At 45.5% G+C, this 17,745-nt stretch overlaps 1 protein-coding gene across 1 annotated transcript in view; it reads right to left on the bottom strand.

Annotated features, from left to right (window-relative positions):
* Positions 1-17,434, bottom strand: part of GRIN2C (glutamate ionotropic receptor NMDA type subunit 2C) — a 306,773-nt gene extending 289,339 nt beyond the window's left edge. Inside the window, exons 1-2 of the mRNA XM_077459635.1 lie at positions 16,917-17,434; positions 14,483-14,898 (exon numbers count right to left, since the gene is read on the bottom strand). Coding sequence (XP_077315761.1) covers positions 14,483-14,884 — 402 coding nt within the window. The 5' untranslated portion in view covers positions 14,885-14,898; positions 16,917-17,434. The remainder of the gene's footprint in view (positions 1-14,482; positions 14,899-16,916) is intronic.
* Positions 17,435-17,745: the final 311 nt, after the last annotated feature.

Here is a 17,745-nt window from a genome sequence, read left to right as displayed (position 1 = left end):
GTCTCCTACAGTTCATTCAGCCGTGGGATTGGAGCTAGGGTTGCCACCTTTTCTTCAAGTCAAACCCGAACACTTTAACGGTGCACAGCAATTTTTTTATACATATATTTTGCTAATAAATAACATTTCTAATCATAGGAAGTTAATAACAAGAGTCCCCCTTTCCATCAGAGCCTACAGAGTTCCCCTATTACATCCGAACTCGCAGAGTTCTCTTTCACTGTAAGGGGGGACTCTGCAGACCCGGATGTAAAGAAGAACTCTGGGGACTCTAACATAAAGGATGCTCTGGGAACCCTGATTTAGGGGGAACACTGAATACTCTGATGTACAGAGAGGGCTTTGATGCAAGGGGAGACACTGGCCTCCGGTGTAAAGGGGAACTCCAATGCAAGGGGTGCTTTGAGAACCCTGATTTACCTTAGTTTACTCACTCAGAGGCAGAGGCAGGTTTACTCACTCAGAGAAGGGGCAGACTTCAGTCACAGACAGGGATGGATGGTGAGCTCACTCACCCCTTGGCAGTCAGCACCTCTCATCCAGATATATCTGAGGTTGCTGGACTTCAAATTTCCACTTTTCTGAGGCACAGCGTTGGAGATTGGAGTGTGGGCAGACACAGAGGGTTAGGGGCAGGAGGAAGAGGTGCAGATCGAGCCCTGTCTCCTCTCCCGTCAGTGTGTGTGTGTGTGTGTGGGGGGGGGGGAGGGGGGATTGTTAGTGCTGGCTTTGGGAAGCATGAAAGAGTGTAATGCTGCATACACACGATCGGACTATCCGGTGGACTTTGCAGCTGAGGTCCTCCGGACTTTCCGAACGAGTGTACCTGCCCACACACGAATGGACTTTTCTGGCAGGCTAGGTCTGGCGGACAACCTGCCGGAGTATGGCGGGAGTCCGCCAGACTTTTGAAATGAACAGACTTTCCCACACACGGAGAAAAGTCCATTCATTTTCAACGTGGTTCCAGGTAGCCGGGACTAGCGAAGGAAGTGAATGTCCGCACCTCCATCGGCGAGATTGACACCTCGCTAGCCCCATAACCTGGTATGGAGTTAAAGGGAAACCCCTACGCTGAAAAAACAGTGTGGGGTCCCCCCACAGTAAAGAGCAGACCCTTATCTGAGCATGCAGCCCAGCCAGTCAGGAAAGGGGGTGAGGATGAGCGAGCACCCCCCCTCCTGAGCCATACCAGGCACGCGGCCTCAACATGGGGAGGTGCTTTGCCCCCCCCCCACCCCAAAGCACCTTGTCCCCATATTGATGAGGACAAGGGCCTCTTCCCAGCAACCTTGTTCGGGGTCTGCAGGCAGGGGCATATCGGAATCCGGGAGCCCCCTTTAATAAGGGGCCCCCAGATACCGGCCCCCACCCTATGTGAATGAGTATGGGGTACATTGTACCCCTACCCATTCACCTGGTGAAAAAAAGTGTAACTAAAAAAACAACACAAGTTTTTAAAATAATTTATTAGACAGCTCCGGTGGTCTTCTCTTCTTCCGTCTTGGGGGGTCTTCTCTCCGGACTCCTCCGCTATCTTCTGCTCTTTTGCTAGCTCTTTTACTAGCAGAGGAGCCTGGCTTTCTTTGTCGTCGCCGCTGCCGCCCGGGGGTCTTCTTCTAACTTCGGGGTCTTGTCTCGCTCTTCAGGGGTCTTGTCCCGCTCTTCGGTTCTTCTTGCTGGGCCTCCGCTATCTTCCTATAGCTCTTTTACTAGCGTTGGCCCGGTCTTCTGTTGCTGCCGCCGCCTTCTTCTCTTCTTCTTCTTCTTCCTTGCGATGTTGACACAACGCTCTCTCTGGCCGCAATGGCAGGGACGCGTTGTGCGGCGACTTATATAGGGACAAGGGGCGGAGTCACCGGGTGATGTCACATGGTGACTACGCCCCTTATGATGTCACAGTCCCGGAGGATGGCGCTCGCTCGTCCCCTCCCATTTTCCCATCCGGCTGGGCTTCGTACTCGGATAAGGGTCTGCTATGGACTTTGGGGGGCCCCCACACCGTTTTTTCAGTGTAGGGTTTCCCCTTTAAACCCATACCAGGCGACGGGGCTAGCACGGACTTTTCTCCGTGTGTGGGCAAGTCCGTTCATTTCAAAAGTCCGGCGGACTAGCACACAGACGGACGGATTGTCCGTCGGACTGCCGAGTCCGGCGGGCAATTTTGAGTCAAAACTTCTTTCTAAGTCCGCCGGACTTTTGGAAAGAAAAAGTCCGCCGGAGCCCACACACGGGCGGATTGTCCGGCGGACCGATTGTGTGTACGTGGCATAACAGACACTCAGCTTAGACAACTGCAGCCAACAACCCTGGAAAGCCATAGTCCAGTCTGAATATTGTGTCCAGGTTTTAGGCAGTCTGAAACCCGGACGCATGATTCCAAACCCGAACCGTCCGGGTGCATCTCGGACAGGTGACAACCCTAATTGGGGTATCACCAGTGCAGAGTTTGCACAGGAATGGCAGCAGGCAGGTGTGAGTGCATCTGCACACACAGTGAGAAGACATTTGGAGGATGGTCTTCTGTCCAGGAAAAATATCAGGGACAGACTGATATTCTGCAAAAGGTACAGGGAGTGGTACAGGCATTAGATTGCTGAGGACTGGGTTAAAGTAATTTTTTCGAATGAATCCCCTTTCCAATAGTTTAGGGCATCCAAAAAAAGAAAAGGTGAGTGTTACCATCAGTCCTTTGTCATGACAACAGTGAAGCATCCTGAGACCATTCATGTGTGGGGTTGCTTCTTAGCCAAGGGAGTGGGCTCACTCACAATATTGCCGAAGAACACAGCCATGAATAAACTTCTCCCAACCATCTATGAACAGTTTGTTGATAAACAATACCTTTTTCAGCATGATGGAGCACCTTGCCATAAAGCAAAAGCCATAACTAAGTGGTTTGGGGAACAAAACATCATAATTTTGGGTCCATGGCCAGGAAACTCCCCAGACCTTAATCCCATTGAGAATTGTGGTCAATCCTCAAGAGGCAGGTGAACAAAAAAAACTCCACAAATTCTGACAAACTTCAAGCATTGAATATGCAAGAATTGGCTGCCACCAGTCAGGATGTGGCCCAGTGCCAGGGTGAATTGCAGAGATCTTGAAAAAGAAGGGTCAGCATTGCAAATATTGACTCTTTGCATAAACTTAATGTAATTGTCAATAAAAGCCTTTGACACTTATGGAATGCTTGTAATTATACTTCTACATACCATAGTAACATCTGACAAAAAGTATCTAAAAACACTAAAGCAGCAGACTTTGTGAAAATGAATATTTGTGTTATTCTTAAAACTTTTGGCCATGCCTGTATGCTGTGACCATAGATTTTTTTTGATAAAACTGTACATTTCAAAAATATTGAAAACGACTTAAATTGCATGACATTTTAACATTTATATGAGATTTAGTGGTTGAGCTTACATATAATTACATATAATCTACTACAATACTACAATAATATTTCCATGACTGCCCTACCACAATACTCCTCAACATGGTAGCAATACAGTAGCCTTAACCACTTCCCATTGCATAAACCGGATGTGAGCAGCACCGGCAGGGCCGCTGTTAAAAATCATGGGGCCCCGTACAGTCTACCTGGCGGGGCCCCCCACATAAGCCTGAACCTGAGCACTCCTCCCTCTAACCCGTGGACTGTGTACAATGGAGAAATGCAGGGTTTAATATACATATACTATATATTAACGCAATAGAAAGTACAGAAGGGAAAATACTTTCACTCTGGGCACGGTGAATACCCACAATATTTTAGATATGTGGGAGAGCAGTATGCAGTATGGCCAACTTTATGCTCAGAGCCCGGGTCCAATCTCTACCTCCACCTAACATCCCCCGACTTCACAAGTACCTGGTCCTGCTGGCTTCTTTTATCTGGGGTCCTCATGCAGTGCTTCTCCTGGGGTGGGGGGCATGGGCATCCGCAGCAGGGGGCAAGGAGGGTCAAGTGCCCCCCCCTGGAATCCCAACAGATGTATTGCAATGTAAAAGATGTACATTCTCTAGGCTGTATGGGCCTGGAACACAGCTGCCAGAGTAACTTCCAATACAAAGTGAAGATGAATTATCTGTTATATAACACATATGTATTACCAGTGGAAAGATTTTCATGAGATTGTCGAAAAGGGGCAGAGCATGAGTGGCCTTGAAATGATGCCCCCCCTTGGAAAAAGTTCTGCGGACACCCATGGTGGGGGGGCTTGGATCCTCTGGATCTGGGAGCGTGGGGACCGGCCAGAAGCTGAGCTCCTCTAAAACCTCTGCTCCTTCCTCCCGGGCACAAAGTTGGACAGCCGGAAGCAGAAAGCAAAGTATTTAAACACTTTCGGGAGTAATCTGCAGCCGTATGTCCAGACAATTACATTACACAAGTCCCGGCCGGCGTATCGATATAGAAGAGACTGGGACTTGTGCAATGTACTGTATGTAATAGTCTGGACATACGGCTGCAGATTACTCCCAAAAGTGTTTAAATAATTTGCTTTCTGCTTCCTCCCAAGCACACTACATGGGACCCTAGCTCAGGATTAGTATAGTCCCTATAATGTGGGAGTCCCCCCTCTGCCTCTGGGCCCCCCTATAGGGCAGGGCCCAGTACAGGAGGGCTGGTGGTCCCCCCCTATCAGCGGCCCTGAGCACCGGTGCTGGTGGATGTACGTCCTCCCACACCGTCGCTCATGTGCACCCTCTAGAGGGATTAACCACTTCAATACCAGGCACTTTTCCCAGTGGTGGCAATCCCTGGTGCTGCTGGCGGTATCCCTGGTGGTCTGAAGTGGGCATCTTCAGACCCCCCTGACAGGAGAGCAGCGGATCGGCTCTCCCCTACTCGTATCTGTCAGACGCGAGTGAGGAAAAGCCAATACACAGCTGTTCCTGTTTACACTGTGATCAGCCATGATTAGACACGGCAGATCACGTGGTCAAGAGCCTCCGCCAGAGGCTCTTTACCGAGATCGGTGGTGCGGTGTGTCAGACTGACACACAGCACCAACGATCATCGCGCCCCCCCCTATTGTCATATGACGTCCAGTCAGGATAACGGAATCACCGTCTGCCTGTCATTCTGCTACAGGCCGGGCGGGAAGTGGTTAAATACCACCAAAAGAAAGCTCCATCTTTCTCTAAAAATGATAAAAAGTTCATATGGGTACAGAGTTGCATGACTGAGTAATTGTCATTCAAAGTGTGAGAGCACTGAAAGCTGACAATTGGCCTGGGCAGGAAGACCCCCTTTCTGTCCAGGCCAATTTTCAGCTTTCAGTGCTCTGTTGAAAGCATTGCTCCCAACTGTTTTGAAATGGGAATGAGGGACACCTATTAGCAAAATGATGTAGGCATAGGACATGACCTCTGCCATGCCCCTTAACCACTTGCCGACCAACGGATTTGCCGAACGATCGCTTTTATCGGGGGCGGGAGAGGGCCTCGGCGCTCCGGTCATCTCTGATGCTTATCGGGGCCGTCGGTAGCAGCGGAGCAGATTGGGTCCTCTCTCCTCTGAGACATGGAGCAGAGTGAGGGAAAAGATGGCTCCATAACATTGGATGACGGAAGCAATGTCAAACATCACTTCTGCCCAATGATCCTAAAGGGGGATTTATTTTTTATTACCTTTAAGTGTAAACGTTAGATCTGAGGTCTCACATTTAAGTGGTCCTGTTACGTTTTTTTTCTATTACTAGGAAAAAAAGTGACCACATTTTTTTCTTTAAAGGACAGTGTAAAAATAAAGTAAAATAAATACGATTTTTTTTTTTTTAAAGCGTCCCACCAAGTGCGCGCGCGGAAGCGATCACATACGCAAGTCGTGCCCACATATGAATATACTCTTTAACTCAAAACTGGCAACCTGTAGAAATTTTTAAACGTTGCATATGGAGATTTTTTAGGGTTTGTTGCCATCAATTTACTCGGTGTAACATTATCTTTCACAATATAAAAAAAAATTTGGGCTAACTTTACTGTTGTCTTATTTTTGAATTCAAAAAATGTTTTTTTTTTATCCAAAAAAATGGAGCTTGCAAGACCGCTACACAAATACAGTGCGACACAAAGTATTGCAACAACCACCATTTTATTCTCTAGGGTGTGTTTGGGGGTTTCAAATAATTTTCTAGCAAAAAAAAAAAAAACGATTTTAACTTGTAAAAACCAAGCTTGAAAAATAGGCTTGGTCCTTAAGTAATTAAAGGGGCTGTAAACCTGTGTGTTTTTTCACCTTAATGCATCCTATGCATTAAGGTGAAAAAACACCTGCCAGTGACCGCCCCCCATTTTACTTACCTGAGCCCTGGAACTTGACCCGATGGGGACACGCTGTCTCTCTGCTCGGGGTTCTCAGCTCTTAATTGGATAGATTGATAGCGCAGCCATTGGCTCCCGCTGCTGTCAATCAAATCCAGTGACAGGGGCGCCGGGGCGGAGTCATACATTCAGCGGCTATGGACGCCCAATGCTGGACTCGGGAGCACGTCCGCAAGGTAACCCCCTCGGGGGGAGGCTTCTCCTAGGGGGTTATCTGATGTGGGGAGGAGCCGTGAGAGCCGCCAGGGGACCCCAGAAGAGCAGGTTTGAAGCCATTATGTGCAAAATGAGCTGCACAGTGGCGGTAAATATGACATGTTTGTTAAAAAAAAAAAAAAAAAAAAAAAAATTAACCCTTACAATCACTTTAAAGGAGAATTATATAATATAAAATGATTAAACACACAAGGGCTTTTTTTTACCATTAATATTCCTTTATATTGGCTATTGAAATTTACAAATGCAGTAATTTAGAATTTGGATAAAAGGTTTAGCTCTGGGAAACACTTTTTGAAAGATAAAAAGTGCATTTTATATTCAACTATATAGATCAGACCAAAATGAGGGACAAATGAGGAGGAAAGGGGGACAGAGGGACATTGTTCCAAATCAGGGACAGTTGGGAGCGATGGGTGAAAGTGTTCAGACTTGAAGTGGTTAAAAACATAATATACTAGAATATACAATGTAGCACCGTATACCAAACAACAACTGAGACCTGAGAAACCTGACCAAGATGATTTGGATGTGCACACACAATGCCCTTGTATTGTACTGCCTTCCCTCTGCTTCCGATTCTGGCCCTGAACAGTAGGATGGTAAGAGTACAATGCGATTTGTGGTTGGTAGCTGATGTTCAGTTGCCCCGTCCCAGCAATGTCTCTGGTTATGTACATGTAATTTAGGTAATGTCTTTCTACCCACCTAGTGCAGTAATAATAATAACTAGGTCATGTTTGAGTTATCCACTAATACATTCTAATATATCCATTGATATAGTGTCCAGCCACAAAAGACTCCAGTAATGCACACTATTCAGCTGTACTGATTTACCTTGCACAGTACAAATGTCAAACAGCTGTAGAGAAAGGTCTCAGGTCTCCAGCCTAGTTTTGCTGTCTGGAAGGGCTGAGGAAATCTCAGGAAAAATACAACGCCATGGCTTACTAATGCCGATCATCTCCAAAGAGGAGGACTACAAGTTCCAGCACCCCCAGGATACTAGTAAGCGTTTAGGACCCCTATAATATAGGAGTCCATGTTAGTCGGTGAGTGAGGACACAGAAGGGGATCACAATTTGCACTTTATTTAACCACTTGCCGACCGCCTCACGCTGATGTACGTCATCAGAATGGCACGGGCAGGCATAAGCACATATATGTACGTCCTTTGCCTCCCGCGGGTCGGGGGCCCGATCGGGCCCCCGCCCGGTGCCTGCGGCGGTCGGTTTTCGTTCGGGAGCGATCCCGGACGAGGGGACGGCCATTCATTCATGGCCACCCCCTCGCGATCGCTCCCGACGAATGGAAATCCCCGGTGACATCACTTCCTCTCCTGTAATGTAAACACAGGAGAGGAAGTGATGTATTCTCTCCTCCGTGTCGGTATTTTTCGTTCCGACACGGAGGAGAGCGGATCAGTGAGTTGCACCAACACATCCCACACACAGTAGAACATGCCAGGCACACTCACACCCCCCCTTTACCCCCCGATCACCCCCCCAATTACCCCTGCCCCCCAGTCACAGTGACACCAATGTCATTTTTTTTTTTTTTTTTTTTTTTTTTGCATTGGTGTCATTTGTGACTGTAATAACTGTTAGGGCAGTTAGGGTTAGCCCCCTTTAGTTCTAATGTACCCCCCTAACCCCCCCAATAAAGGTTTAACCCCGTGATCACCCCCCGTCGCCAGTGTCACTAAGGCTGGGTTCACATTGCAGCGGTTTATGAGAACGAATGTGATTCGCACCGCACTGCAGTGCAAATCACATCCGATCTCTGTGCGATTCGAGTTCAGCCATTCGCCGCACCCGCCGCACCCGCCACACCCGCCGCACCCGCCGCAAATTCGCACGGGACCCTTTTTTTGGCCCGCAGCAGAATCGGATCGCATGGGTGTTCACACCATGCGATCCGAGTTTGCAGATCGCACTGCGATATGCGAACTGATCTGGGGGTGTCAGTAACATTTCACTGACACTCCCAGCAGTTCGCATAGGGCAGTGTGAACTGCCGCCGGGAGGCATGCGATGCGGGAACCCGCCGCGGATTCGCGGCGTTTCCGCATCGCTCCAGTGTGAACCCAGCCTAATAAGCGATCATTTTTCTGATCGCCGTATTAGTGTCACAGGTGACGCTAGTTAGGCAGGTAGGTATTTAGGTTCGCCGCAGCTTTTTATAGCGCTAGGGACCCCCATATACTACCGCATAAAGCCCCCTGATTGCCCCCTAGTTAACCCTTTCACCAGTGATCACCATATAACTGTTACAGGTGACGCTGGTTGGTTAGTTATTTTTTTATAGTTTCAGGGCACCCGCCATTTATTACCTAATAAAGGTTTAACCCCCTGATCACCCGGCAGGTGTCATTTGTGACTAATAACTGTTAGGGCAGTTAGGGTTAGCCCCCTTTAGTTCTAAGGTACCCCCCTAACCCCCCCAATAAAGGTTTAACCCCGTGATCACCCCCCGTCGCCAGTGTCACTAAGGCTGGGTTCACATTGCAGCGGTTTATGAGAACGGATGTGATTCGCACCGCACTGCAGTGCAAATCACATCCGATCTCTGTGCGATTCGAGTTCAGCTATACAGATAGTATGGCTGAATTCGTGTCGCACCCGCCGCAAACTCGCACGGGACCCTTTTTTTGGTCCGCAGCAGAATCGGATCGCATGGGTGTTCACACCATGCGATCCAAGTTTGCAGATCGCACTGCGATATGCGAACTGATCTGGGGGTGTCATTAACATTTCACTGACACTCCCAGCAGTTCGCATAGGGCAGTGTGAACTGCCGCCGGGAGGCATGCGATGCGGGAACCCGCCGCGCATTCGTGGCGTTCCCGCATCGCTCCAGTGTGAACCCAGCCTAATAAGCGATCGTTTTTCTGATCGCTGTATTAGTGTCACAGGTGACGCTAGTTAGGCAGGTAGGTATTTAGGTTCGCCGCAGCTTTTTATAGCGCCAGGGACCCCCATATACTACCGCATAAAGCCCCCTGATTGCCCCCTAGTTAACCCTTTCACCAGTGATCACCATATAACTGTTACAGGTGACGCTGGTTGGTTAGTTATTTTTTTATAGTTTCAGGGCACCCGCCATTTATTACCTAGTCTCACTAGTGTACCCCTAAATTTAGGGGTGTCTACTTTCTAAAATGGGGTCATTTGGGGGGGGGGGGTTTGTGCCATCTTGGCATTTTATGGCCTTCAAAACTGTAACGCCCTTAGAAAGCCTGAAGGCGGTGCTTGGTTTTTGGGGCCCCGTACGCGGCTAGGCTCCCAAAAAGTCCCACATATGTGGTATCCCCGTACTCAGGAGAAGCAGCAGAATTTATTTTGGGGTGTCATTTCACATATGCCCATGGCATGCGTGAGCAATATATCATTTAGTGACAACTTTGTGAAAAAAAAAAAAAGTTTGTAATTTTCCCGCAACTTGTGGCAAAATATAAAATATTCCATGGACTCAACATGCCTCTCAGCAAATAGCTTGGGGTGTCTACTTTCTAAAATGGGGTCATTTGTGGGGGTTTTGTGCCATCTTGGCATTTTATGGCCTTCAAAACTGTAATAGGTAGTGAGAAGTGAACTCAAAAAATTACGCCCTTAGAAAGCCTGAAGGCGGTGCTTGGTTTTCGGGGCCCCGTACGCGGCTAGGCTCCCAAAAAGTCCCACATATGTGGTATCCCCGTACTCAGGAGAAGCAGCAGAATTTATTTTGGGGTGTCATTTCACATATGCCCATGGCATGCATGAGCAATATATCATTTAGTGACAACTTTGTGAAAAAAAAAAAAAAAAAAAAAAAGTTTGTAATTTTCCCGCAACTTGTGGCAAAATATAAAATATTCCATGGACTCAACATGCCTCTCAGCAAATAGCTTGGGGTGTCTACTTTCTAAAATGGGGTCATTTGTGGGGGTTTTGTGCCATCTTGGCATTTTATGGCCTTCAAAACTGTAATAGGTAGTGAGGCGTGAAATCAAAAATTGACGCCCTTAGAAAGCCTGAAGGCGGTGCTTGGTTTTCGGGGCCCTGTACGCGGCTAGGCTCCCAAAAAGTCCCACATATGTGGTATCCCCGTACTCAGGAGAAGCAGCAGAATTTATTTTGGGGTGTCATTTCACATACGCCCATAGCATGTGTGAGCAATATATCATTTAGTGACAACTTTGTGTAAAAAAAAAAAAAAAATTTTTTTTTTGTCATTATTCAATCGCTTGAGGCAAAAAAATAAAATATTCAATGGGCTCAACATGCCTCTTATCAATTTCCTTAGGGGGTCTACTTTCCAAAATGGGGTCATTTGGGGGGGTTTTGTACTGCCCTGTCATTTTAGCACCTCAAGAAATGAGATAGGCAGTCGTAAACTAAAAGCTGCGTAAATTCCAGAAAACGTACCTTAGTTTGTAGATGTGACAACTTTTGCGCAAACCAATAAATATACAATTATTGACTTTTTTTTTACCAAAGACATGTGGCTGAATACATTTTGTCCTAAATGTATGACTAAAATTGAGTTTATTGGATTTTTCTAATAACAAAAAGTAGAAAATATCATTTTTTTTCAAAATTTGCGGTCTTTTTACGTTTATATCGCAAAAAATAAAAATCGCAGAGGCAATCAAATACCATCAAAAGAAAGCTCTATTTGTGGGAAGAAAAGGACGCAAATTTTGTTTGGGTACAACATTGCATGACCGCGCAATTACCAGTTAAAGCAGCGCAGTGCCAAAGTGTAAAAAGACCTCTGGTCATTTACCAGCAAAATGGTCCGGTCTGAAAGTGGTTAAGGAAAAGCACTTGGCACTGCACGGTTAGATAATTGATTATGAAATCCTCCATGTATGAAGACAAAAGGACACAGACTCATATATGACACATGTTTATTCATTTTTCATTTTATGTAATCTGATTATTTAAGATCATTTTTACAGCCAATTGGGACTTTTTTGATTAGGTATCAGTTATTATGAACATATAAGTGGGGATTTGCATCTATAACCAGGCAGTGCTTTAAAAATATCTATACATGCAATTTAAAAGGTACAGAACCTTATTAGAGCAGCAGCTGGTAAAAGGATTTATTCAAATTGGTTTATATAAAAGTTTATTTACCTAAGCGTGGGTATTTTCATCATAAATCACATCTGATTGGGTCCATGTGTAGTTCTTCCTAATCTACTTTTAGACTCAAATACATTTGCTAGTTGCATTTAAAAACAGATTTTATATATTTTTTTTAAAATAAACATGTAACTGCATTAGGCTGGGTTCATACTGGTACGACATAAGCTCCGACTTTGGGAGCACATGTAGCATGATGTGTGTAAAGCAATGATTCCCAATGAGAGCTGTCTTAACTAGTCCGACACGAGTCAGTCCGACTTTGAAAAAGCTCCCTGCACTACTTTGGTAGGGTAAAGGTGATGGACTAGCCAAGCTGTCTCCAGACATAAACCCTGTTGAGCATCTGTGCAGCATCCTCAAAACTGAAGGTGGATGAGCACAAGGTCTCTAACATCCACCAGCTCCGTGATGTTGTCATGGGGGAGTGGAAGAGGACTCCAGTGGCAACCTGTGAAGCGCTGGTGAACTCCATGCCCAAGAGGGTTAAGGCAGAAAATAATGGTGGCCACACAAAATATTGACACTTTGGGCCCAATTTGGACATTTTCACTTAGGGGTGTACTCACTTTTGTTGCCAGCGGTTTAGACATTAATGGCTGTGTTGAGTTATTTTGAGGGGACAACAAATTTACACTGTTATACAAGCTGTACACTCACTACTTTACATTGTAGCAAAGTGAAATTTCTTCAGTGTTGTCACATGAAAAGATAGAATAAAATATTTACAAAATGTGAGGGGTGTACTCACTTTTGTGAGATACTGTGTATGTGTGTGTGTGTGTATATATATATATATATATATATATATATATATATATATACATACATACATTATTTATTTTTTTACTGAACTTTGTGAATAAATAGAAACATTGAATTCTATTGAAATCCTGGTTTATCTTCTTCTCACACTGGTTGGACATTGTGAACTAGTACATAATAGAGGCGCTCCATTGGCTTTTATTTGAGTTTTTTTCAATCACAGTCTAAGACCCCTTTCCTACGGGACTGACTCTGTCCATTGATACCCGCTTAGCAGGTGGATGGCTGGTCTGTGTCCACTCCACTTATGCAGAGTGGACTTGGAAACAGCCTGCTCTCCTCTATGGATGGATGAATGTAAATGGACCACCTGTCCGTTTTATACCCATCTGCTACACGAAAGGAGAACAGATCTCCATCCACCTGATTTTAGCAGATCAGTTTGAGTGTTGGCAGGTATAAATGGACACATGTCCCTTTACACCTGCCACTCCAAAGAGGAGATTGGACAGGCGGACCTGATCGCACCTCTAGTGTGAAAGGGGCCTAAGTGTACTTTTCTCTGGTGTCACACAGCTGGTACAGAAGCTTATAACAGTGAAGAACCTATTGTGACAAATGAAAAGTGAGAGGGATGGGGTAAAGCATGTTTTAACAAACCAAAGTTTCTATTTAAATGTTGGATCTCCATGAACTTTGGGGCTTCCAGGGATAGCTACAAGTTATGCAAACTTACATTTAGGTATCTCCATTGTGAAATTACATGTGGGGTAAAGAAAACCGTTTTTTTCAGGAAATCGGTGTGAATTCATGCTCATGGATTGCTGCTCGTATTTCTGGGCAACACCAGATGTGCTGTGCTGATCCGAGATATCCATGTGTGCATGTGCACATGCACATAGCAAATGGCGTGCACACCTGGTGCCCTGCAGCCTATTTAAATGGACGTGTCACCTGGATTGCTGAATCCCGAGACCTGATCCGTTGTCTTTGCCTACCTTTGCCTCTCCTTGGGCTTTTCCTCTGTTCTTTGCTTCAACCTTGCTCATCTGGTTACCCTGACCTCTGCCTTTATACTGGACTTGTCTCTGCCTGCTGATTCAGACTGCTTTGCCCAGCTGTTACCAACCTTGGCCTGCTTTTTGGACTTGCTCTGCATGCCGATTTTGGTTCTTTGTTGCCTGGCTGTTGCTGACTGTCGCCTGCTTCAATCTACTGCTCTGGTGCCAAGCTGCTTCAGCATCCTCTCATGAGGACTCCGATTTCCTGCTCAACCTACCTAAGGAGCGGACATCACCAGTCAGCTATTCTGGCACTTGTGTCACTCCATGCCCTCACACTCTCTGTCTCAACCTTCAGAAATGTTGGGCAGGAGAGGCCTCCACAACGTTGCAGTCTTCACCAAGTATGTGATAGGATCTTGATTGACTTTGGGCATTTGAGGGAGTGCTACAAGGCTTGTGAACCTACATGTAGGCATCTTTATGTGCTTTCATATATATTTAAAGGCTCAGCTTTAGAGTGAACATCGGTTGGACAGGCAGCAACTACTCCTGGGGATATGGAAGGACATATTCCATAGCCTGTACAGATGTGTGTATGCCCTCTAGTATCCACACATGGAGATAGAATCCAGCTAAAATGTTGGGGGATAACAAACCCACCCAGAGGCTCCAAAACCTGAGGCTGAACTTGTGTCCTGTCTGGTGGGTTAAAGTACTGTACATAACACCAAACCAGTTTGGCAGAAAACCTGCCAATCTGACAACAATGCTAGCCAATTTTCTCCTAGTTCACATTCTGTAGCTGAAATCAGTTGTTTTAATGTTAATTTACCATGACAGTTTACATCAATAACCACATCTATCATGAAAATAGACACATCCATGCAGTAAAAGGTATCCCAGCTTTTATAGTTCCCTATCCAGTAATTTGCTATATTTATCACATCTATGTTATGTCTATATTATCTATGTATCTATCCATCCTTTCAGTTCAACAAACAAGTAAAACAAGGTTCCTTGATCATCACATCTTACCTTTGGTTTTAAAACGACAGCTGATCCTCCGCTTATGCTGATAATTGGTACAAGAGTCTGTGAAGATACAAAGTCCAGAATCTGTGCCACAGCCTCTGTTCCAATGTTATCCTGAAACACCATCGCATGGGCCCCTTTTAGTGCCAGGCACAGCTGGCGCAGAAGTGGTCCTGGGCCACTGTCGTTGACAAACACTGAAAATGTGTGAATGTCGAGAGGAAGACTTAAAGATCCTTCTGGAAGAAGAGGTCCCATCAGTTCCATCTGAGAAAACGAACCCCCAAATACTAGAGGCACATTCACCACAGGTCCTCCAGCTTGAGGTAGCAGCGTTTCCATTACTACAGCACCACACCCTAGTGCGCCAAGAAAAAGACAACCCACGGAATAAGCCAGGAACATGTCAAAGATTGAACCTGCAGGTGAAGACAAAAGAGTGTTATGCCAGTCTACCCATTTACATGGTTGTACTATTGTTGTATATTACATAATGTAAGATTAATAACAATCATAACTTGGTTTGCATGCTACTCAAGGAAGAATTCTAAAATGCAATATATGAAGTGTTGGAAAAAACAATGTGTGATTTGGAATTTGTCATGGAATCTATGAAAAACACAAAGGAGTGGACCTTATGGCAGAACAGAGTGCAGTAATTTATAGTAACCGTCAGAAGAAACCATTCTGGGATCGGATTTTGTTTGGTTGCTATGGGTTACTGCACTTGGCATTGCTTTTTGCATTTTGTTTTTCAATATTCCTACATGAATAATAATGGAAGGACAACATGACTTTGCAAAAGCTCTAATTTTTGTCTTTCTATGTGCACTGCCTAAAAGCAACCTGATCAATTTGAATCAACAGCAAGAGAATGAAAAGTTTGTATCTGGCTGCTGTTGGGCAATGCTGACAGTTTGTATGAAGGATTCTTCAATAAATTAAACCCAGTGTGAGGTATGCTGACAGTTTGTATGTTTGGGCAATGCTGACAGTTTATATGAAGGATTCTTCAATAAATGAGACCCGGTGTGAGGTATGGGCTTAAGAACAGTGAAAGACAAACATAAGAGTAGTAAAGAGCTTTTCTAGGTAGAAAATCTAGAAGCACAAATGATTTACTAATGACTGGTGAAATGACACTAGTGGCAGCCAACAGGTAACCAGCACCCAAGCAGGAATACATTAGCGTCATGCAGAAGATGAGTGTAGCCCAAGAAAGTATATCGGTGCAGGTCATCAAAATCTGCATCTTAAGGGAGGAAACATGCTGTGACATAAAATAAGGGAGGACAATGGGACATAGAGAAGACACTACAATGTATTTTTAGGCATACCATGAATTATTCATGGGTGGATGTGCCAGTCGATCCTGTGACTCCTGACTGAGCAGCATACGTCATACTGAGATCATACCACATAACCAGAACCAGACTTCAAACACAGCCAGCACTGATCCAAAACCTGAACTGCATAAACTAGAAACCTGATCTACAGACAAACGTGTCCAAGACGCCTGGAAGGATCATTAGGACAAATGCATCCCTCTTAAAAAGAAAATCTCACCTTTGCTATGCCAAAATGACTACGCAACACGAATCCAAAATGGAATGAAGCCAAAAGGTGTTTAATCTTCATGGCATCATCTACACCAAAGCAGGTCTAAATCAAAGCAGCAAGAACCTGGAAAATCCGATGCAAATGAGGATTATAAGTGTTCGTTAGGCCTGCTCTGTCACCACAATCCACTACACAATTATTGGGACCCTCTGGTCGTACAGATTTGTCCTCTGCAACTGAAAACACCGGTAATCATACAAAAGTTAGAAGCATGGAAACATTTCAGCACAAGGACTGAGTTCTCCACCAAAGCACTGCATCTGCTTTCTACACATAGAGGAGCACTAAAGGACTATGGCACAATGTCAACAACTCTGCAGGTGGTATGGTGCTCGAAGCTACTTTGGAGCCAGGCCTAATAATTTAGGTTCCTCAGAAGCACAGCCTAATTATACAAGCATAACTGGAAAGTGGTAGAAGGATGTTGATTTTGCAGGAATGTGGCAAAATGCCATGCACTGGCTCAGGAGCATGGCATAATGCAGTGGGCACCACACAAACATGGCATATGGCTCCTGGGGCTTCTTGGAAGCACAGAACTGGAAATACATTAGTTAGCTCAGTCGTTTGTCTTCATCAGGTTCAGCTCAAAGGATGGACAACTGCTTCCATCTTCCGAGCCACCTGCTGCCGCCATGTCCCATAGAAAAAAGAAAGCTGAAGTGAGAGACACAGGTGGAGTGCAGGATAGATGTTGGGGGGTAAGAAGTGAAGGAAGAGGGTGAGAGTTAATAAAAATAGGTGTAAGGCAATGAAAGAGGAAATGAGCTGAATCTTCAGGAAGGTCTGCACTAGCCAGGTAATGTTCATCCCTCACCTGCCCTGAGCCACAAGCCGCACAGGAAGAAGCCAGCGGAACGTAATATAGAGCAGAGCTCGCAAAGCCAGCTGTTAGAAGAAGAGCGCAAAGGAGACACATCTAAACACAAGGATAGGGAAAAGAGACAGAGAGAGAGACAGAGAACAGAGGACAGAACTATACAAAACAGAACAGAGAAAGTATGAAAGGAAAGAATGAGGAGAGCAACAAGAAACAGTAGAGACTTGGAGAATGCAAAGAGTGAACGGCATCAAGGAGGGAGGAGGTGGTACAGGGTGGAAGAGAGAGAGATAGAGGAGGGGGAATAAGGATGAGGATGGAGTGAGAAGTGTGGGACACGATGAAGGGGAGAACAGGATGGAGAGAGTGAACGGGGAGGTATGTAAGATGGGAGAGGGAGGAAACCGACAGCAGGGAGGAGAAAGAGACAGGTATCAAGAGTGAAAAGAGAGGCATGAGAGAAAGGACAGAATCAAGGGCAGAGACAGAGAGCGAGGGGAGCTCTATATCACTCACAGCTAAATGAGCACTGCCTGTCCGTGGCTGGGTGTCATACACTCTACACTTTCCCTCCGCTCATCTAGGGATCTCATGTCCTCCCTTTTTACAACGCTCTCTTTCTGACATCTAAAGATCTCTTGAATTATGTATTAGGGAATATATGGTGTTCACCAGGCATGCCCTTTTCTTCTACCTGATACCTAGCGGATAGTGCTCTCTCTACTTGAGTTCATCTCCTCCGGTAGAGATTTTTCCTTTTAGTACTTTGTCTTTTTTTCTCTCTCTGGTACTCACTGTCACATTTTATTGATCTTGACTTTGGTTT

Source organism: Lithobates pipiens, unplaced genomic scaffold (assembly GCF_037356315.1).
Source record: "Lithobates pipiens isolate NorthernLeopardFrog02 unplaced genomic scaffold, aLitPip1_a1.2 Scaffold_28, whole genome shotgun sequence".
NCBI lineage: Eukaryota > Metazoa > Chordata > Amphibia > Anura > Ranidae > Lithobates > Lithobates pipiens.
This window is presented reverse-complemented; position numbering and strand designations above follow the sequence as displayed.